At 46.9% G+C, this 16,323-nt stretch overlaps 1 protein-coding gene across 5 annotated transcripts in view; it reads left to right on the top strand.

Moving 5' to 3' along the window:
• MICU1 (Mitochondrial calcium uptake 1) overlaps positions 1-16,323 on the top strand; it is a 78,812-nt gene that overhangs the window by 32,898 nt on the left and 29,591 nt on the right. For 4 of the 5 annotated variants that reach the window (XR_012828457.1, XM_075692408.1, XM_075692416.1 and 1 more), the window contains 3 exons: positions 4,964-5,046; positions 8,220-8,414; positions 9,095-9,238. Coding sequence is in view for 4 of the 5 variants with exons in the window: in XM_075692408.1 (XP_075548523.1) it covers positions 4,964-5,046; positions 8,220-8,414; positions 9,095-9,238 (422 nt within the window). In the remaining variant the exon portion in view is untranslated. The remainder of the gene's footprint in view (positions 1-4,963; positions 5,047-8,219; positions 8,415-9,094; positions 9,239-16,323) is intronic. The other variant, XM_075692434.1, reaches the window with a different exon arrangement.

Here is a 16,323-nt window from a genome sequence, read left to right as displayed (position 1 = left end):
GCCTCAATGATCATTCCGAGGATTTTGATCTTGTTTACTTTGGTGATTGCATTTCTGTCTTGGGTGTACAGGCCGATTTCCTCGTACTCCAGGGGTCCTGTGTAGCTCTTTAGTGGCATGCCTCTGCGCTTGGGCCGGTAAAGAAGTAGTTCGGACTTGCTCGGGGAGCATTTGAGGCCCGTTCCTTGGAGGTACTCTTCGACTTTGTGAATGGCCGTTTGTAGTACGTGTTCAATTTGGTCGTCACTGCTGCGGTCCGCCTAAATCGTTATATCGTCTGCGTATATAGCGTGGTGGATTCCTTCGATTTCCCGTAGTTGGCTGGGGAGACCCAGCATGACTAAGTTGAAGAGGAGCAGAGATATAACTGAGCCCTGGGGGGTACCTGCACTTCCCTGGGTTCGTTTTTCAGACTCGAGGTCGCCAATCGTCAGGGTGGGGCTTTGCGATTGTCCAGAAAGTCCCTCATGTAGTTGTAGGCCCTTTCCCCCAGGTTCAGATTAAACACTTGTTTAAGGATCGACTCGTGAGCGACGTTGTCGAATGCTTTCTCCTGGTCTAGTCCTAGGATGGCTCTGGTGTTTCTAGTCTTGTCGTCAAGGATCTGGTTCTTTAGTTGTAACATGATGTCCTGTGTGGACAGGCGGGATCGGAAGCCTATCATTGTGTGCGGGTAGGCTTCCGTCTCTTCTAGATGGCTGTTGATACGGTTCAGGAAGGCGTGTTCCAAGACCTTATCCATGCGCGACGTGATAGAAATTGGGCATAGGTTCTCCAAACTCAACGGCTTTCTGTGCTTGGGTATGAGGATAGCCTTGGATCTCTTCCACTGCTCCGGGATGCGGCCTTCTCTCCAGCACTTGTTCATATAGCCCGTGAGTTTGGTGACAGATTTGTTGTCCAGGTTTTTGGGCGTTTTGTTGTTAACGCTGTCCAGTCCTGGGGCTGACTTGCCGTTGAGTCCTTGGAGTGCCCTTCTGATTTCCGCCTCACTGAAGTCTTCATCTAACTTGGGACTAGGACTGCCAGTGTACCAGCCGTGCTCGACCATCGGTCGTTGCGGGAGGTACTTGTCGCAGAGTTTCATGATGATTTGATTCTCGCTCGCCGCCCCTTTTTCTTTGTGCAGAAGTCTCTGCATGTCAGCTCTTTGCTTGGATTTGCTTTGGGTTTCGCTCAAGAGGTGCCTCAGCAGTTGCCACGTACTTCCGTTGTGGAGTTGGCCATCCCCGGCGTTGCAGACTTCGTCCCACTGTTGCTTGCTCAAGGTTTTGCAGTGCTCTTTGATTTGTTTGTTTAGTTCGGCTATCTTTTTCCTCAGCTTTCGATTGAGCTGCTGGCCTTGCCATAAGGTTTTTATGGATTTCTTGGCTTCCCAGAGGTGGGCAAGGCGACTGTCCATCTTCTCCGTCAGGAATTCGGGAGTGGTAGTTTGCGTGGCCTCCCCGACATCCCTGGTCAGGTCCGCGATCCATCTGTCAATGTCACCGATCGGCTCGTCGTCTAGCCTGATATCCTGGTGCTTGCGGAACTTGTCCCAGTCCGTCCATTTGAAGCTTTTGACCGGGAGGGTGGTTCCTGCTCGGTGGATCGGGGGTTCCTGCTCGATGATTGCTAAGTCCGGTGTGGTATCTCTTGCAACCGAATTGACAATACGTGTTGGGGCGCTGGAGTCCGTGATGAGCGTGTATTCCAACTCTTGCAAGTCCTGCCATAACTGTTTGCCCTTGGTTGTGGTGTGGCCGTATCCCCAGGTATGGCACGGCACGTTGAAGTCCCCACCCACTATTAGCGGGTTCAGGCCGGCGAGCTCGGCCGCTGTTTTGAGCAGGGAGAGAAAACGCTGCTGTCTTTTGGATGGGTTACGGTATATGTTCAGTATAAAGATGCTATTCTTTTGCGTTCTGTTAGGAATAATTTCTATCATTATATGCTCGGCCTGCGGGCCTTTAATCTCATGTTCTATGTGTACTAGGCCCTTTCTGATTAGTGTGGCGATGCCCCTATTCTTTTGGAATTTAGGGACGAGGGCGTGGTAGCCCGGGATAGTGGCCGACGCGCCCACGGTTTCTTGTAGCATTATCACATCAGGTTTTGGTTGGATGTTTCTTACGTGTTGTTGTAGGACAGGTTTTTTCCTGGCCAGACCTCTGCAGTTCCACTGCCAGACCAATAGCTCTTTACCATGTCTGGCCATCCTGGAGTCTTGAATAAGGAGCTGTTGAGAAACTGGAGCGGTGCGCGGGGGGCGGTGCCACCATGGGGACGTCTGAGATTACAGGATTTATATTATGAGTTCCCGTGTTCGGCTGTGGTGATTGCGACAGCGACGGTGCCCACATCGCACATTCTTCGAGCTTGACCACCCTGGTTGTGAGGCCGGATATGGCGGGAGACAGATTGCTGATTGCACTTTGTAGTTCGGTAAGCATGGCTTTTATTTCCGATGGCGCCTGTTCGGCGCGGCTGGTGTCTTGGCTTTGTACGGCTCGCTTTTTCGCGGGTGGGGTGGCTTTGTCCTGTTCCTCGCCATTGTTGCTCGGAGCAGGAGTGCTGACGGGAGTAGGTTTAGGGGGTTGCGCGGGAGGCGCGACCTTTCTCAGTTCGCGTACCTCTTGGGTTAGCTGTTGTATTAGGCTCCTGAGCATGGCGTTCTCACATTTTATTTCTGCAGTAATCTCATTGTCTATGTTCTTTGTGACCTGCGGTTCTGAGGCAGTTACTCTGTAGACTGCCTCAAAACCTGATCATATGCCTTGGCACACCCTTGACCGCGTCTGCCCAGCTCACCTTTTCTGGGAGGGCCTGGACGGATCTGGACCTGGCTCGGCCCGGACCCGGGATGCGACTGCGAGCTCTGCTCCTTAACTGGCTGTGCTGGCGGGATTGAGGGGTCCCGGTATCCGACGTCGATCTGGACCTGGCCCAGCCTCTGGATCTGGATCTTGGCTTTTGCGGGGCGGGGGCTTGCTCTGCTCCGAATTCCTTGACTACCTCAAGTTCTGCTTCCGCTTTGGCGCTTTTCCTTTCCCATCTTCGTTTCTTGACTATATACGGGGTCTTGAACTTTGCTCGGCAGGATTTGTCTGCCGTGGGATGTTTCCCTCTGCATAGGCGGCAGTTTGGGGTGCACTGGTGATTGAGGTCTGGGTTCTTGGCACCGCAGCCCCTGCAGATCTTGTCCTGGGGATTTGGGCAGACGTCCATACGGTGCCCCAGTCTACCGCATTGGTGACAGATGTCGACCTGCTTCCTGTACAGCGAACAGCGAAGCAGAGTGCCTCCGTACCTGACGAGAGTGGGCACTTTTAGGCCTTCGAAGGCGATGATGACTGTGGTCGTGTTGCTAAGACGCTTGGCTGCTAGGGCTGTCGGGTTCCTGTCGTTGACAGTCTTGGAGATAATGGTCATGGAGTCTTCTTCAAGAGGTATGCCTCGGATGACCCCCTTGGCTGTATGATCGGGTGCCGTTTATGCACCTGATCATATGCCGTTTGTGATGATGATGATGACATCACTTAAATCTTTACATTGTTTATCACCTGAAGTATTGCATCAAAAAGTGATGCCATGGTCTCTGTATGGTTCACTGCAGCACCTCTTATGAATGTGTTGATGTTGTCCGCTGCAAATCAAAATAACCTATTGTCTGAAATATCATCTTATCTGATATTGTGCAGCAGCCAACATCTAAGAACTGTGATTCCGCAATAGGAAATGTTGCATTGCATACATATTGTTGCACCTTCATGTGCACAACCACCAGACGAAAAGTTGTGTTCTGCACCATATGCATAAACGTGCAGACAGTTTGATAGCAAAATTTTAGGCAACTCTGGTAGATTCCCTGTTTAACCGTTTCAGTGTCACTGACACTGGTACATTTCCACATTTCTGTCCAGCCATGTTTTCGTTTGAAATTCCTTTTGTCAGGTAGGAATGTCAGGACCACACCAGGAGAGCATTTGCTGTTATCTGTATCAATTTTGTCATTTCTGTACCACAAAAAATAAACCATTCTGTTCGTTTTATGATATCCATGACAAAAACTCGACGCTGGGGTACATCACCTGTGAAAAAACCCGCCACTGAAAGGGTTGATATCATGTTTGACTGCATTTTCCTTGTAATTGACACTGAATATAGCTTTGAAATACCTGCTGTGAGAATATAATGTTTTTGTTAATTGATTGATTGATGTGTGGTTTTTAATGGTGAAAGGACCAGCTATGGCCAAAGAGCACCAATAATGCTTTTGTGCTGCACATGTTAAGTGGCCTGGTTTCTAACTGAATAGGTTCCTGTCGAAAAAGAAAAGGCACCCGAAAAGTTCACAACAGGGGATGCATTCTCGGATAGCCACTTTCGGGGATATCCCTTACAAAAAAATTTATAAAAAGTCTATAGACAGTCTATAGACTGTCTATAGACTGTCTATAGACTTTCTATAAAAGTTTTGTAAGGGATCACTTTCAGTGCGTGCTTATTGGCTGGTTTAGAAAAAAACACTCAAATCATACAACATGCCGTGTGCTACGTGATCATTTCAACAATATAAAAGTGTTGCCATTTGTTGGGCGTGTTTGTAAACTGAAAGCATATTTAGCGCCAGCAAACAAAGATGGAAGGGAGACGACACCACAATGCGCATTGTGGTGTCGTCTCCGTTCCGTCCTTGTTTGCTGGCGTTAAATATGCTTACAAAAGTGGTCGTGTGAAAATACATCCCCAGTAGTTACTTATTTTCACACCTATTTTAGTGTAACAAGTCTAGTTCATGCTTGACATTGTCTGAAAGCAACCGCAATTCTCAAGCCTCACTCTTTGTCTGAGTTTATCAACCACGGATATCTTTGTACACAAATTACATAGCGTGTTCTCTTTGTACATATTTATTTTGCCAAGCACATGGTAAAAGCACTCCAAATATAACAATTAATTTTGCAAACTTGTTTATTTTTAGCATCAAAGCATCAGTTCGAGATTGCATTTCGGATGTTTGACCTGAATGGAGATGGCAACGTGGACTATGATGAGTTTGAAAAGGTAGTCATTGTGCTGTGTTTTTCTTGTGCATGATAATTGTAATAGAGTTTCACTTGACCTTTCGTCAAGAACATTAAGTAAAGACAGACAGGAACTGGGCTGATGCACGTCAGCTCATAAGGCCATGCAGATTGGATTTTCTCCTAGATGGCGGCACTCAGAATGGTCCAGCGTGATGGCCACTGCATGTACATGTGCCACCTGTTTTTTCACGTGTGCTCCATGCCTTCTGCAGCCTTGAAGCTCTTGTCGTTTGCTAGCAGCTGCCACAAGGTGCTTGTACCACGATAGATTTATTTGCTTCTGCATAATAAACAGCATTCTCTATGTGAATGCCTGCATAATATTGTACATGCATTGATCTGTGTTTTTATTCTAACAATGTTAATGATCATGTGCTTACCATTGCTTTGTTTTTGCTCAGATTTTGAATTTCAATCACATATTTTGGTCTGCATTGTCCAATGCGCCTTTTTCATTACAGGTAACAACACTGCTGTATGGGTGGAAAACAATGCCATATGGATTCAATCCAACATTACTCTCTCTGTTTGTGTGTGCATCCTTGCATGTGTGCATGATCAATATGAGAACACTCGCTGTAGTGGCTGATTGGTTAAAACCACACTTGCACCTAATCATCAGGCAGCACATATTTCTTGCCAATACAAAAAACAAAATATTTGTTGCATCAGTGATCCATTATTTTATTCCTACTCATATTAGTTAAAGGCATCGATAAAATTTATAGTTCACATGCCATTCAAGGCAAGCATTGTGCGAGACTTCCAGTTAAGCATGTGAATGCTAGTTGGACCAGATTCAAGGTTTATGCAGCAGTTTATTATTTTCACTTTCCACTGCAGATGCATAAAGAGTTAGTGTTTCTGTGCATCGTCATGATGTTGTTTCGTTGCTACTGCTGTGTGTGGATTTTTGATCAGTGTTGATAGGAATAATTTTACAACTTGTCAATTGTTGGGAGGAGTATGAGGGTAAACAAAGGGCTTGCTAACCTGTGAGAAATGAGGTGGTGAGAAAAGGAGGAGGAGAAGATAAAACATTTATTGAAAAAAAAAGAGAAGCAGGTGTCTTTCTGCTTGTGCGGGAAGGCGCCCTCAGGCCAGGACTCCTGCAGCTCTTGCCGTCTCCCAGGCCAGCTGCACCAGTTGCTGCTGGTCATGAGGGTCTGAGCTAGTTAGCACAGCCACCCACTGCTCGGGTGTAGGGTTGGGTATTTTCGGGGCTGCCTTTATGTTGGGGCACACCTATGTGGTGTGATACAGGAAGGCACGGTCGTTACAAAAGAGATATTTGTACGAGTATAGTGTATGGTGTATTACGTGTAGTCTGCTTAAATGTGTTGATTTGTAATTATCCCCATGCTACGGCATCTTCGCGTGAGAGGGTCTTGTGTGGAGGTGGGTATTGTCCTATTTTCAATCTGTGGTGTTGTAGTATGGCGTTGTATTGTAAAGGTACGGGCAGCATATATGTGGCCATATCCCTCTCTTGTGGCGGCCGGGAGGCATGCGCTTGGGCTACAGCATGCGCACACTGACTTCCACAGAGGGACTCGTGTCCTGGAGTCCATACTATTTCAACGTCTGGAAATTGGGAGGCTAGAAGAGTCACAGCAAAGACTATGTGCATGACATCGCTGTGGAAGAAACTGCATCACCAGTTGCAGAGTTGGCACTCCCGTCTGTCGTGATAGCCAAGAGCATGTAGTTTAAGCCCCGCTACACAACCAGAGCAGACACTGGTCCTGGTTGGTGAAGCCAAGCAGTAAGGATTTTAATGCAAACATAGTTCTGTAACATCCTAGAGAGTTAAGAAAACATTTGTCTTGTCTTCATCTTCCATAACCTTGGAGTTGTGGAAATGCAATAGGGGCCCCCGTTGATGGCCCAGTAACTGCTGCAGTTACAGGCAGTGTGGTCTGTATGCCTTTGACAAAGGCTGTACACATATAGTCAAACATTAGTACTAAAACAGATTGTTAGATGCAGTAAAGCAAGTCTAAAATGTACCTGGCCATTGCTTTATTCCAGTGAGTTTTGTTCTGTTATTCAGAAACCGAAAACAAAAGGGTATGGGTTATAGTGAGGCAAAGTTTTGTTTCTTTGCAGCTTGAAAAATGTAAGCAAGATGCAAAATGTCCCAAAAGTTACTCATAAATTAACTCATAAAAGTTACTCATAATTGTTGTGTATCTGTCATCCTGTGCGCAGAAATATGTGTTTTGTGTGTCTAAGCTAATTTTAATAACAAACAGAGCTCACCTCAGGCAAAAAAGGTTTTGCCTGTTGTAGTGTGGAACAACGTTTTGACAAAACAGGTGTGGCTATGCATTACTTGTTGGCACCACGGCATGTATACACTTTTATGGCAGACGTTAGGTATAATAAACTAATTTTCTCCCAGGTACAGTTGCAGTTTATATTTTCAAGCTTAAAATTAGACATAGCCACTGCTTAAGGTATACCTGTGTGAGATGGGAGACTCGCATGCATACATGCTCTGCTCGTTGCATCAGTTTGAAAAATAAATTAGTGGATGCTGTAGTGTGGGGAAGGCAGGATTTTTGTCGCTAGCTCCAAGCATTTTGGCTGTAAGTTCTCATGTAATATTGATTTTATTTTAATAATGCAGCATAGTGTGTAGGATACATGGTAAATTACAGGGTTAAAGGTTTATTGACACAAACATGCTGTCACACTTTTTTTTTTCCGGCTTGATGCCTGAATTCCATAGCACCATAGCAGCAACAAAAACAATTGCGTCACTGTTAAATGCAATCAGTCAAAGATGTGTGCCACACGAAGTGCTGCTTTGGACATGAAGCTGAAAATGTCAGTATGTCACGAAAACTGAAAGTAGTAGTCAGGTGATATCACAAACCACTCATGTACAGGCTAGTCAGCACAGGGCAGTAGTTGAAGGGCACACAGTTTGGTGTTTGTGGCATTTTAAGTTCCCATTCACTAAAATGTCATCACTAATAAGTGATGATGATACTAATATGCTAGTATGCATGACCATAGAGCTTAGTGCTCATCATTGTACACGTTTAGCACAGGAGTTGCTGTTGTCTGGTAAGGGCTGCCTGGCAACTGTGACACTGTTTAGCCTGCTTGATGTCTAGAGCATGTATAATGGTTTGAATGCAGGTGCAGACAATAATCAGGCACCAAACTAGCTTTGGCATGCGGCACAGGGACCACCAGACAACGGGTAGCATCTACAGGGGAGTGAGCAGTGCTCTTTGCAACTACTTTTTTGGCCCCAAGCTTGACAAAAAGCTCACAGTAGAAAAGTTTTTGAACTTTCAACGGCAGTTGCAGACTGAAATCCTCACCCTAGAGGTAAGTGTGCAGAAGCTCTGCGGATTTATTTTTCTGGATTCTATCACTCTGGGTCAGAATGATAACTCACTTTCCCATGTGGCTTCGTAAGCTTCTTGCTGCTCTGCTGTCATCTATTACCTTTATGTCACCCTTTTATCTTTTGTAGCATCCAGATAGCCATGAGAAATTAGCATTCTGATATCACAGATTATTTATGTCAGCTCAACTATGTGATTTTATTAAAATGGGCATGATTAAACTTTTATGAAATTGATGTGCCTATGGTTATTCTTACTGCATGTTGCATACTCTTGGACAGGCTCTTTTTTACAACCATGTTTCAATGCTCATCATGTCTGCTTCTGCGACTCATCAGTGTGTCTTTTCAATGGTTCCTTTGTTCACTGTGTATCAGCAGGCCCAAAAAGTGGCTCTTCTAAGTTTTTTATGTTGTTCACGATAGCATAGGTCTAGAGGAAGATTCATGTCTAATTTCTTTCATTGTTATGTTTCTTCTAAAATTCATTGGTGAAAGCCCATCTGCCTGAAGCAAGAAATGCTCATAAAAGCTTCTCACAAAATGAATGTAGACCTTTAACTTCATTTACCAGCAGAGTCAAGTACTCTGCATGAATGGCACACTGAAGATGGAGTGCTCTGCCAGGTGTGCCATTGAATTTTTGTGCATTAACTTTCAGTTCATGCGTAAAGAGCCTGATGAACAAGGCATGATTAGAGAGTGGGACTTTGCTGACCTGTTGTTGACTTACGCTGGACTCAATGACAAAAAGAAGTCTCGTATGATCAAACGTATAAAAAAAAAGTTCAAGAGCCAGTCAGAGGTATGTGATCTTCCATTTAATTTTTGCTCAGTCGTTTTGATTTATCTCTTAGCTTAGGTGTTGCTTTGGGATGTTGAACCCCATTATTATTATTGTAAGGCAGAGAAACTCAAGCTATGACAAAGTTTATATGAGATTCAGCCATTATGTTGATAAATATGGCTTACACTGTGTGGCAATAAAGTTGGTGGACAGTGAGTGGACATAAAAAGTGCAAAGCATTAAGGGAAACAGGGTGTCTACCAACCGGGAAAACCGGGAATTCTCAGGAATTTTGAGTAATCTGGAAAAACTCAGTGAAAACTCGGGGAATTTGTGCCTCTGTCAGGGAAAACTAGCTGTAATTTTATTGAAAGGGTCGAAAGTCACGGTAATGCTGGCGTGAGTAGCAGACAGGAATTGTAATGAATCATCTTGGACGCCCTGTTGTCGGCTGGAGGAGTTGACAGTGTGCTGTCAACGACCGACTTTCCGGATTCCCGATAATTTGGACGGCTACGCGGCACCACCACGTACCCTTTCAATTTATCAGAACGTCTGAAATTTCGGACGCAAGAACTCTTTGCCGTCCAATTTTCCGGACGTTTTGCCGTGACCGCAGATGCGAAACGGCATTAATTTGCCATCTGCTATTTTGATTACCTCGCCGCCTCGAACAGGCGCTCTCGTACGCAGATTCGCTGCCACCACTGTAGCAACGCTAGGCCTAGCTGCTTCGGCGTTCGCTATGAAGCTTCTTGCCGTTGGGCGCCGTGTTTTTTATTTAAAGGATTCGCTACTGCCAGCAATGGCACAGATTCCGCCTTGTGGTCCTCGCGATTGGCTTAGAAGCTTGGAAACCACGGTGCGTTGCATAATGCCGGTTCCCGAAAGTCAGCATCGCCTCAGTACAGAAATGTTACTTGGTGAAGCATACGCAAAAGTATTGCAGTAAAGCATAACAAGCGTGGAAAGGGGCTATTGCCACAGGACACAGTATGTATTCCTTAATTATACACGCATGCACCCGGTATTTCCTGTCACAGTACGAGCACCGATATGCCTAATACATGTACCGACAGGCCTTGAGAGCGTTTTCGAATGTGCCTGTGGCGGTTTGAGCCCTTAAGGGCACTAAATGACAACCATTTATTTTTTTCCAACTGGCCGATTTTTCGGATGTTTTCGCGGCCCCTAGGGAGTTCAAAAAATCGAATGTGAACTGTGCAACTGACCAAGAAGGTGCTTAAAATGGTCCGTGGGACGAACGAGGTGCGGAAGGAAGACAAGAACATAAAGTACCTACGCATTGAGGAAAGAACGGGAAAGGAAGCGTGCTGTCGCCGTTTTGAAGGAGCTTGAGCTTAAAAAACAAAGTGTTGGCTGATGCCGAGATGCAGGTGTCCCTGATCCAAACCAAAATAAACTCTTTAAAGCAGTGAAACACAACGCTGAGGCGTTGTGGGCGGGCTGAAAGTATGTCAGGACAGTTGAGGTTGACTTAAGAGCTGTTGAGAGAGAATCCCAATTGTGACAAAGTTCGGGGCTCATACCACTGAGCTTGCTGTCAATTGATAGAAATAGCTCATATTTGCTTCTATATGTATCTCCTTTTTATTCGTATTTGAGAATGTCCGAATCGATTTGCATATTTTTAAAGACATTTTATTTGCTGTGCATTTTACTAACCCCTCCCTTTATTCTCTTTTTGAATAACATAAACACTACACCTTAGTATTCAAATTGGCTTAAGTAATTCTTTTTTAATATTTTTTTCGTATGCTTACTTGAGAGTGACAACATCGGGCAGTAATGGTTTCAGCCCATCTTGACATAAAACATAGTTCTGCATCATTCAGGGAATTTTGCGAAGGCACTCAGGGAAAACCTGGAAAACTCAGGGAATTTGGAAATGTCTACTTGGTAGACACCCTGGGGAAATTTTTGTCATAGCTGTGCAAAGTGGCCTTACTAGCGTTCATCCTGTGTTCCTGCTTGTCCCTGTGTCATTTTTTGTGCTATGTATCCCAGTCTGTATGTATCCCACCAACACGCGCAAACTTCTTCCCTGCTTACTCCTTCTCCATTCAGACTTTGGTTGCTTCAGTAGGTGATTACAATTGTTTCTTAAGAGGGCCCTACACTACTTTCTGAACATTAGTCACTAGGCAATACTGCCATAAACATCAGAGCCAAATATCATTCTTGTACATGCAGCTGGGAGCCTACAATGTTGCTTAAAATGCTACCTACCCTTCCAACTTTTCAAAAACCCTGCCACGGTTTTTTCCTTACTCTTATAGAAGAGTACTCACAATGACTACTGGGAAGATTTCTTCGTAAGTCATGACTAAGCTCCAACAAAAAGCAGAGAAATGTCGTCACTGTGGCGCATAGGTGGGAAGTTCACTTTTCCGAGGGGGGAGGGGGCGACCAGCTTTCCAAACCTCATATTTATAATATATATATATATATATATATATATATATATATATATATATAATATTGCAAGGGGGGTTTATTTGGCTAGTAGAGCAGCAGCGACAAACTCAGCACCAGCAGGTAGGGCGCAGCCAGCGAACGAACTGGGTACGAGTCACGCGATGGCAACGGGGCTTTTCAGCCTGCCGATCTTCTTCGTTACAATCACCCCCGGAATTGAAGAGTAGCCATCCTGGCGACCTAGGAAGAGGTGGGCGGATCGTAATAACGCTTCAGCCGGTCAATGTGTACAGTCTCTCGCCCCCGACGACGCAGATCGGGGGATAGCGATAGGGGTGTGACCACGTAATTAACTGGTGATGTTTGCACAACAACGCGGTAGGGCCCCTGGTACTTTGGGAAAAGCATGGACGAAAGGCCAGGAGCAGCAACAGGCGGGACCCAAAGCCACACGAGTGAGTCGACGGGGAAGGGGTGATGGGGAGGATTGAGGTCATGACGTTCTTTTTGGTGGCACTGTTGAGCAGACATCAAAGAACGGGCCAGTTGTCGGCATTTCTCGGCGTGCTGAGCAACAGCAAAAACAGGTGAGCATTCAGCAGGGCCCGGCCAGTACGGGAGAACCGTGTCAATGGTGCTGGAGGGATTGGGGCCGTAAAGCAGAAAGAATGGCGAGAATCCAGTAGTGGCTTGAGAGGCAGTGTTATATGCGTAAGTGACGAAAGGAAATACAAGATCCCAGTTGGAGTGATCAGGTATAGCATAAGTTCTGTTGAATCGTGCTGTTAAGCCATTGGTCTGTGGATGATAAGCAGTAGTAGTGCGGTGAACAATTTGGCATTCAGATAGGAGTGACTGCAGGACGTCCAAGAGGAATGCGCGGCCCCGATCGCTCAACAGTTCACGAAGTGCGCCATGGCGGAGAACGAAGTTGTTTAGAATGAACGAGGCGACATCTTTTGCTGATGCGGCAGGCAAGGTGGCGGTTTCAGCATACCATGACAAATAATCTACAGTGACAACAATCCACCGGTTGCCAGCGCCAGTAGATGGGAGAGGCCCGTGTATATCAATGTCGATACGGTCAAATGGCTGAGCTGGGCAGGGAAGTGGTTATAGAGGTGCGGCGGAGAGATGCAGGACACATTTGCGTCACTGGCAGGCAATGCAGGAGTGTGCGTATTTGTGGACGAAGGTGTACATCTCTCGCCAATAATATCGTAGGCGAAGCCGTGTGTAGGTTTTTGACACTATGCCATGACCACACTGTGGGTCAGAATGAAAAGCGGAGCATAAATCTTGTCGTAGGTGGGGAGGCACTACTAATAGCCATTTGCGGCCGTCAGTGTGGTAGTTGCGGCGGTATAAAGGTCCGTCACGGATTGTGAAATGCTGCGCCTGTCGGCATAATGCTCGAGGTGCCGAAGTTGCCGGAGGATTTGACAAAAAGTCGAATATCATGACGATCCATGGGCCTTTTCTTTGCTCCGATGCCATGTCCAGGATGTCAAGTGGTGAGATGTCATGTGTGTAGGTAGAAGTGCTGCTGTCTGAAGTAACTGGGGAGCGCGAGAGGGCATCGGCGTCAGAGTGTTTGCGTCCAGAGCGATAGACGACACGGATATCATATTCCTGGATTCGAGGGCCCACCGAGCAAGGCGGCCCGATGGGTCTTTTAGGTTAGACAACGAGCAAAGAGCGTCACCACGTCAACGCGTTGACAGTAGAGATATGGACGAAATTTTTGAAGAGCCCATACTATAGCCAGGCACTCTTTTTCTGTTACTGAGTAATTGGCCTCAGGTTTCGTGAGGGCATGACTGGCATAAGCGACTATGTATTCGGCATTAGTGTTCTTGCGTTGTGCGAGCACGGCACCAAGGCCGACACCACTGGCGTCAGTGTGAAGTTCTGTAGGTGCGCTTGGATCAAAATGGCGCAAGATTGGTGAAGACGTGAGTAGGTGATGAAGAGTCGTAAAGGCATCATCTGAGGCTTGTGACCAAGCAGAAAGTTCATTGTCGTTTTGGAGAAGTTGGTTTAGTGGTGCGATCACAGTAGTGAAATTGCGAACGAAATGTCGAAAATAGGAGCATAGCCAATGAAGCTGCGTAGTGCTTTCAAGTTAGTGGGCTTTGGATGCCTTCTTTGGAGACAATGTTGCGTACTATAGTCAGTTTTCGAGCTGCAAATCGGCACTTCTTTAAGTTAAGCTGGAGACCAGCATTCCGGAGACAGGTGAAAACTTGATGTAAATGCCGAAGATGGGTTGGAAAATCAGGGGAAAAGACGACAACGTCGTCAAGGTAGCAGAGACAAGTATGCCACTTGAGGCCACGGAGGATGCCGTCCATCATACGTTCAAAGGTGGCGGGCGCATTGCACAGACCAAACGGCATTACAGTGAATTCATATAAGCCGTTTGGTGTTACAAACGCGGTTTTAGAACAGTCGGCGTCAGCCATGGGCACCTGCCAGTAGTCAGAGCGGAGATCTAAGGAGGAAAAAAACTCTGCTCCTTGCAAACAGTCAAGTGCGTCGTCAATATGTGGCAACGGGTATACATCCTTCTGGGTAATCTTGTTAAGTCTTCGATAATCGATGCAAAGTCGTATGGTGCAATCTTTTTTTTTAACTAGGACGACTGGTGATGCCCAGGGACTACTAGAAGGCTGGATGACACCGCAATTTAGCATATCGTTCACCTGGTCAGTGATAACGCGACTTTTTGTTGCCGATACTCAGTAGGGACGCTGTCGAATTGGTGCATGGCTCCCAGTGTCGATAGTGTGCGAAACAGTCGCTGTACGGCCAAGTAATGTTGCTTGGCAGTCAAAAGAGGAAGAGAAGCCTTGGAGCAAGCGAAGAAGTTCGTTGCGCTACGTCGTCGTAAGGTCACTAGCAATAGCTGGCGTAAAAGAACGTGGCAGTGACTGAGGAGGCGATGTCTCGAGAGCAGCAAGATAAGTGGAGTCGTTCATCATGTCAAATATTGAATATGAGGTCAGTGGCTCTGCTCTGCCAAGGCTTTCACGGCGGCTTAAAGTAATTGGCTCAGCCGATGGGTTTGAGACGCACATGAGAGAGGCGCCAGCTTTGAACTCGAGGACGGCGAACAGCAGTGGTAGTGAACGGCGGCGAACTAAAAGTTCAGACGGAGCGAAGGGTACTATGCCGTCATCTACAGGGACACTAGAGATACTGACAAGAGTGGAAGACCAGGCAGGTATAACGGTGTCTTCTGAAACAGTGATTTTGCGACAATGGTCCTTATGGTCAGTGATAATATTGGTCGAAAACTGAAACAGCTCAATTTCAGCGTGGCCGCAGTCAATGATCGCATGATGTGTGGAGAGAAAGTCCCAACCTAATATGACGTCGTGTGAGCATGATGGCAACACGATGAATTCTATGATATAGAGGACCTCCTGAATTACGACACGAGAAGTGCAGGCGCTGGATGGCTTGACGTGCTGCGCGTTGGCAGTTTGAAGAGACAGTCCAAAAAGCGGCCTTGTCACTTTTCCCATCTTGCGGCAAATACGGGCATCTACTGCTGAAAGTACAGCGCCGGTGTCGACAAGTGCTAGCGTCAATGTTCCTTCTATTGCGACTTTAATAACATTCTTTGGGGAAGTGTCAGGCCTTATACATTTCGCTGACACCGCACTTATCGCCTCCTGAACTGCGATATTTAGTTTTCCTGGCGCAGAGGGCTCCGCCGCCGGTGCATGGGGGAAAGGGAGCGGCGGCGAGGAGAAGGTGAACGATGAGCGGCGGAGAATGCGGTGTCGACGGCAGGAGGAGATTCAAAGGTGTCCTAATGGTTGCGGCGTTGTTGGAAATGTGGCGCATATGGACGCACATTGTTGGGGGCGTTCGGTGTAAGCAGGCGACAGTGACGTGCCACGTGTCCAGCACGGCCACAATAAAAACAAATCGGATGGTTGTATTCCGTGCGCCAATGGTCTTGAGGTCGTGCATAGTGCACCAGTGGACGAACTGGAGGGGATATGGGTGGGCGCAAAGGTGGGCGAAGGGGGCCGTAGGTCTGTGGTGCAGGCCTCATCACGACTTCAGCATACGTCAGAGGAGCGGTCGTCGGAGCCTGCTGGAGAGAAGGCGAAATGTGGTCCTTGATGACAGATGGGAGAGTGGGCGCCAACGGAGTACTCGGCTGGCCGTGTGTAAGTGTAATCAAGGAAAGCTGACAAGCCACCTCTTCACTGACAAACTGCTTGATCTGTAGCTGCAGTGAAGTGTTATCCGGGGCAGCAGCCAAGCTCGACATTGAAGTGGCCTGAGGTGTAGATTGGCGGGTAGCTACGCATTGTCTGCGCAGTTTGTCGAAGCTTTGAAGACTGACGAGTTCAGAGACTTTCGATGAATTTTTTGCCAACAGCATCTGGAAGGCGTTGTCTTGAATGCCTTTTAAGATATGGTGGATCTTCTCGGCATCAGCCATTGTGACGTCGACACGGTTTCAGAGGTCGACAGCATCTTCTATACAGCTAGTAATTGTCTCCCCGCACTGTTGCGCACGGCCATGCAAACGTTGCTCGGCGCGAAGGTTGCGAACTGCGGGGCGCCCGAATACCTCTGTCACGCTAGTCTTGAAGGCCGTCCACGTCGTCAGATCACGTTCGTGGTTGCGGTGCCACACG

Source organism: Dermacentor variabilis, chromosome 1 (genome assembly GCF_050947875.1).
Source record: "Dermacentor variabilis isolate Ectoservices chromosome 1, ASM5094787v1, whole genome shotgun sequence".
NCBI classification, from domain to species: domain Eukaryota; kingdom Metazoa; phylum Arthropoda; class Arachnida; order Ixodida; family Ixodidae; genus Dermacentor; species Dermacentor variabilis.
The sequence above is the reverse complement of the archived record's forward strand: the minus strand, read 5'-3'. Positions and strand labels throughout refer to the sequence as shown.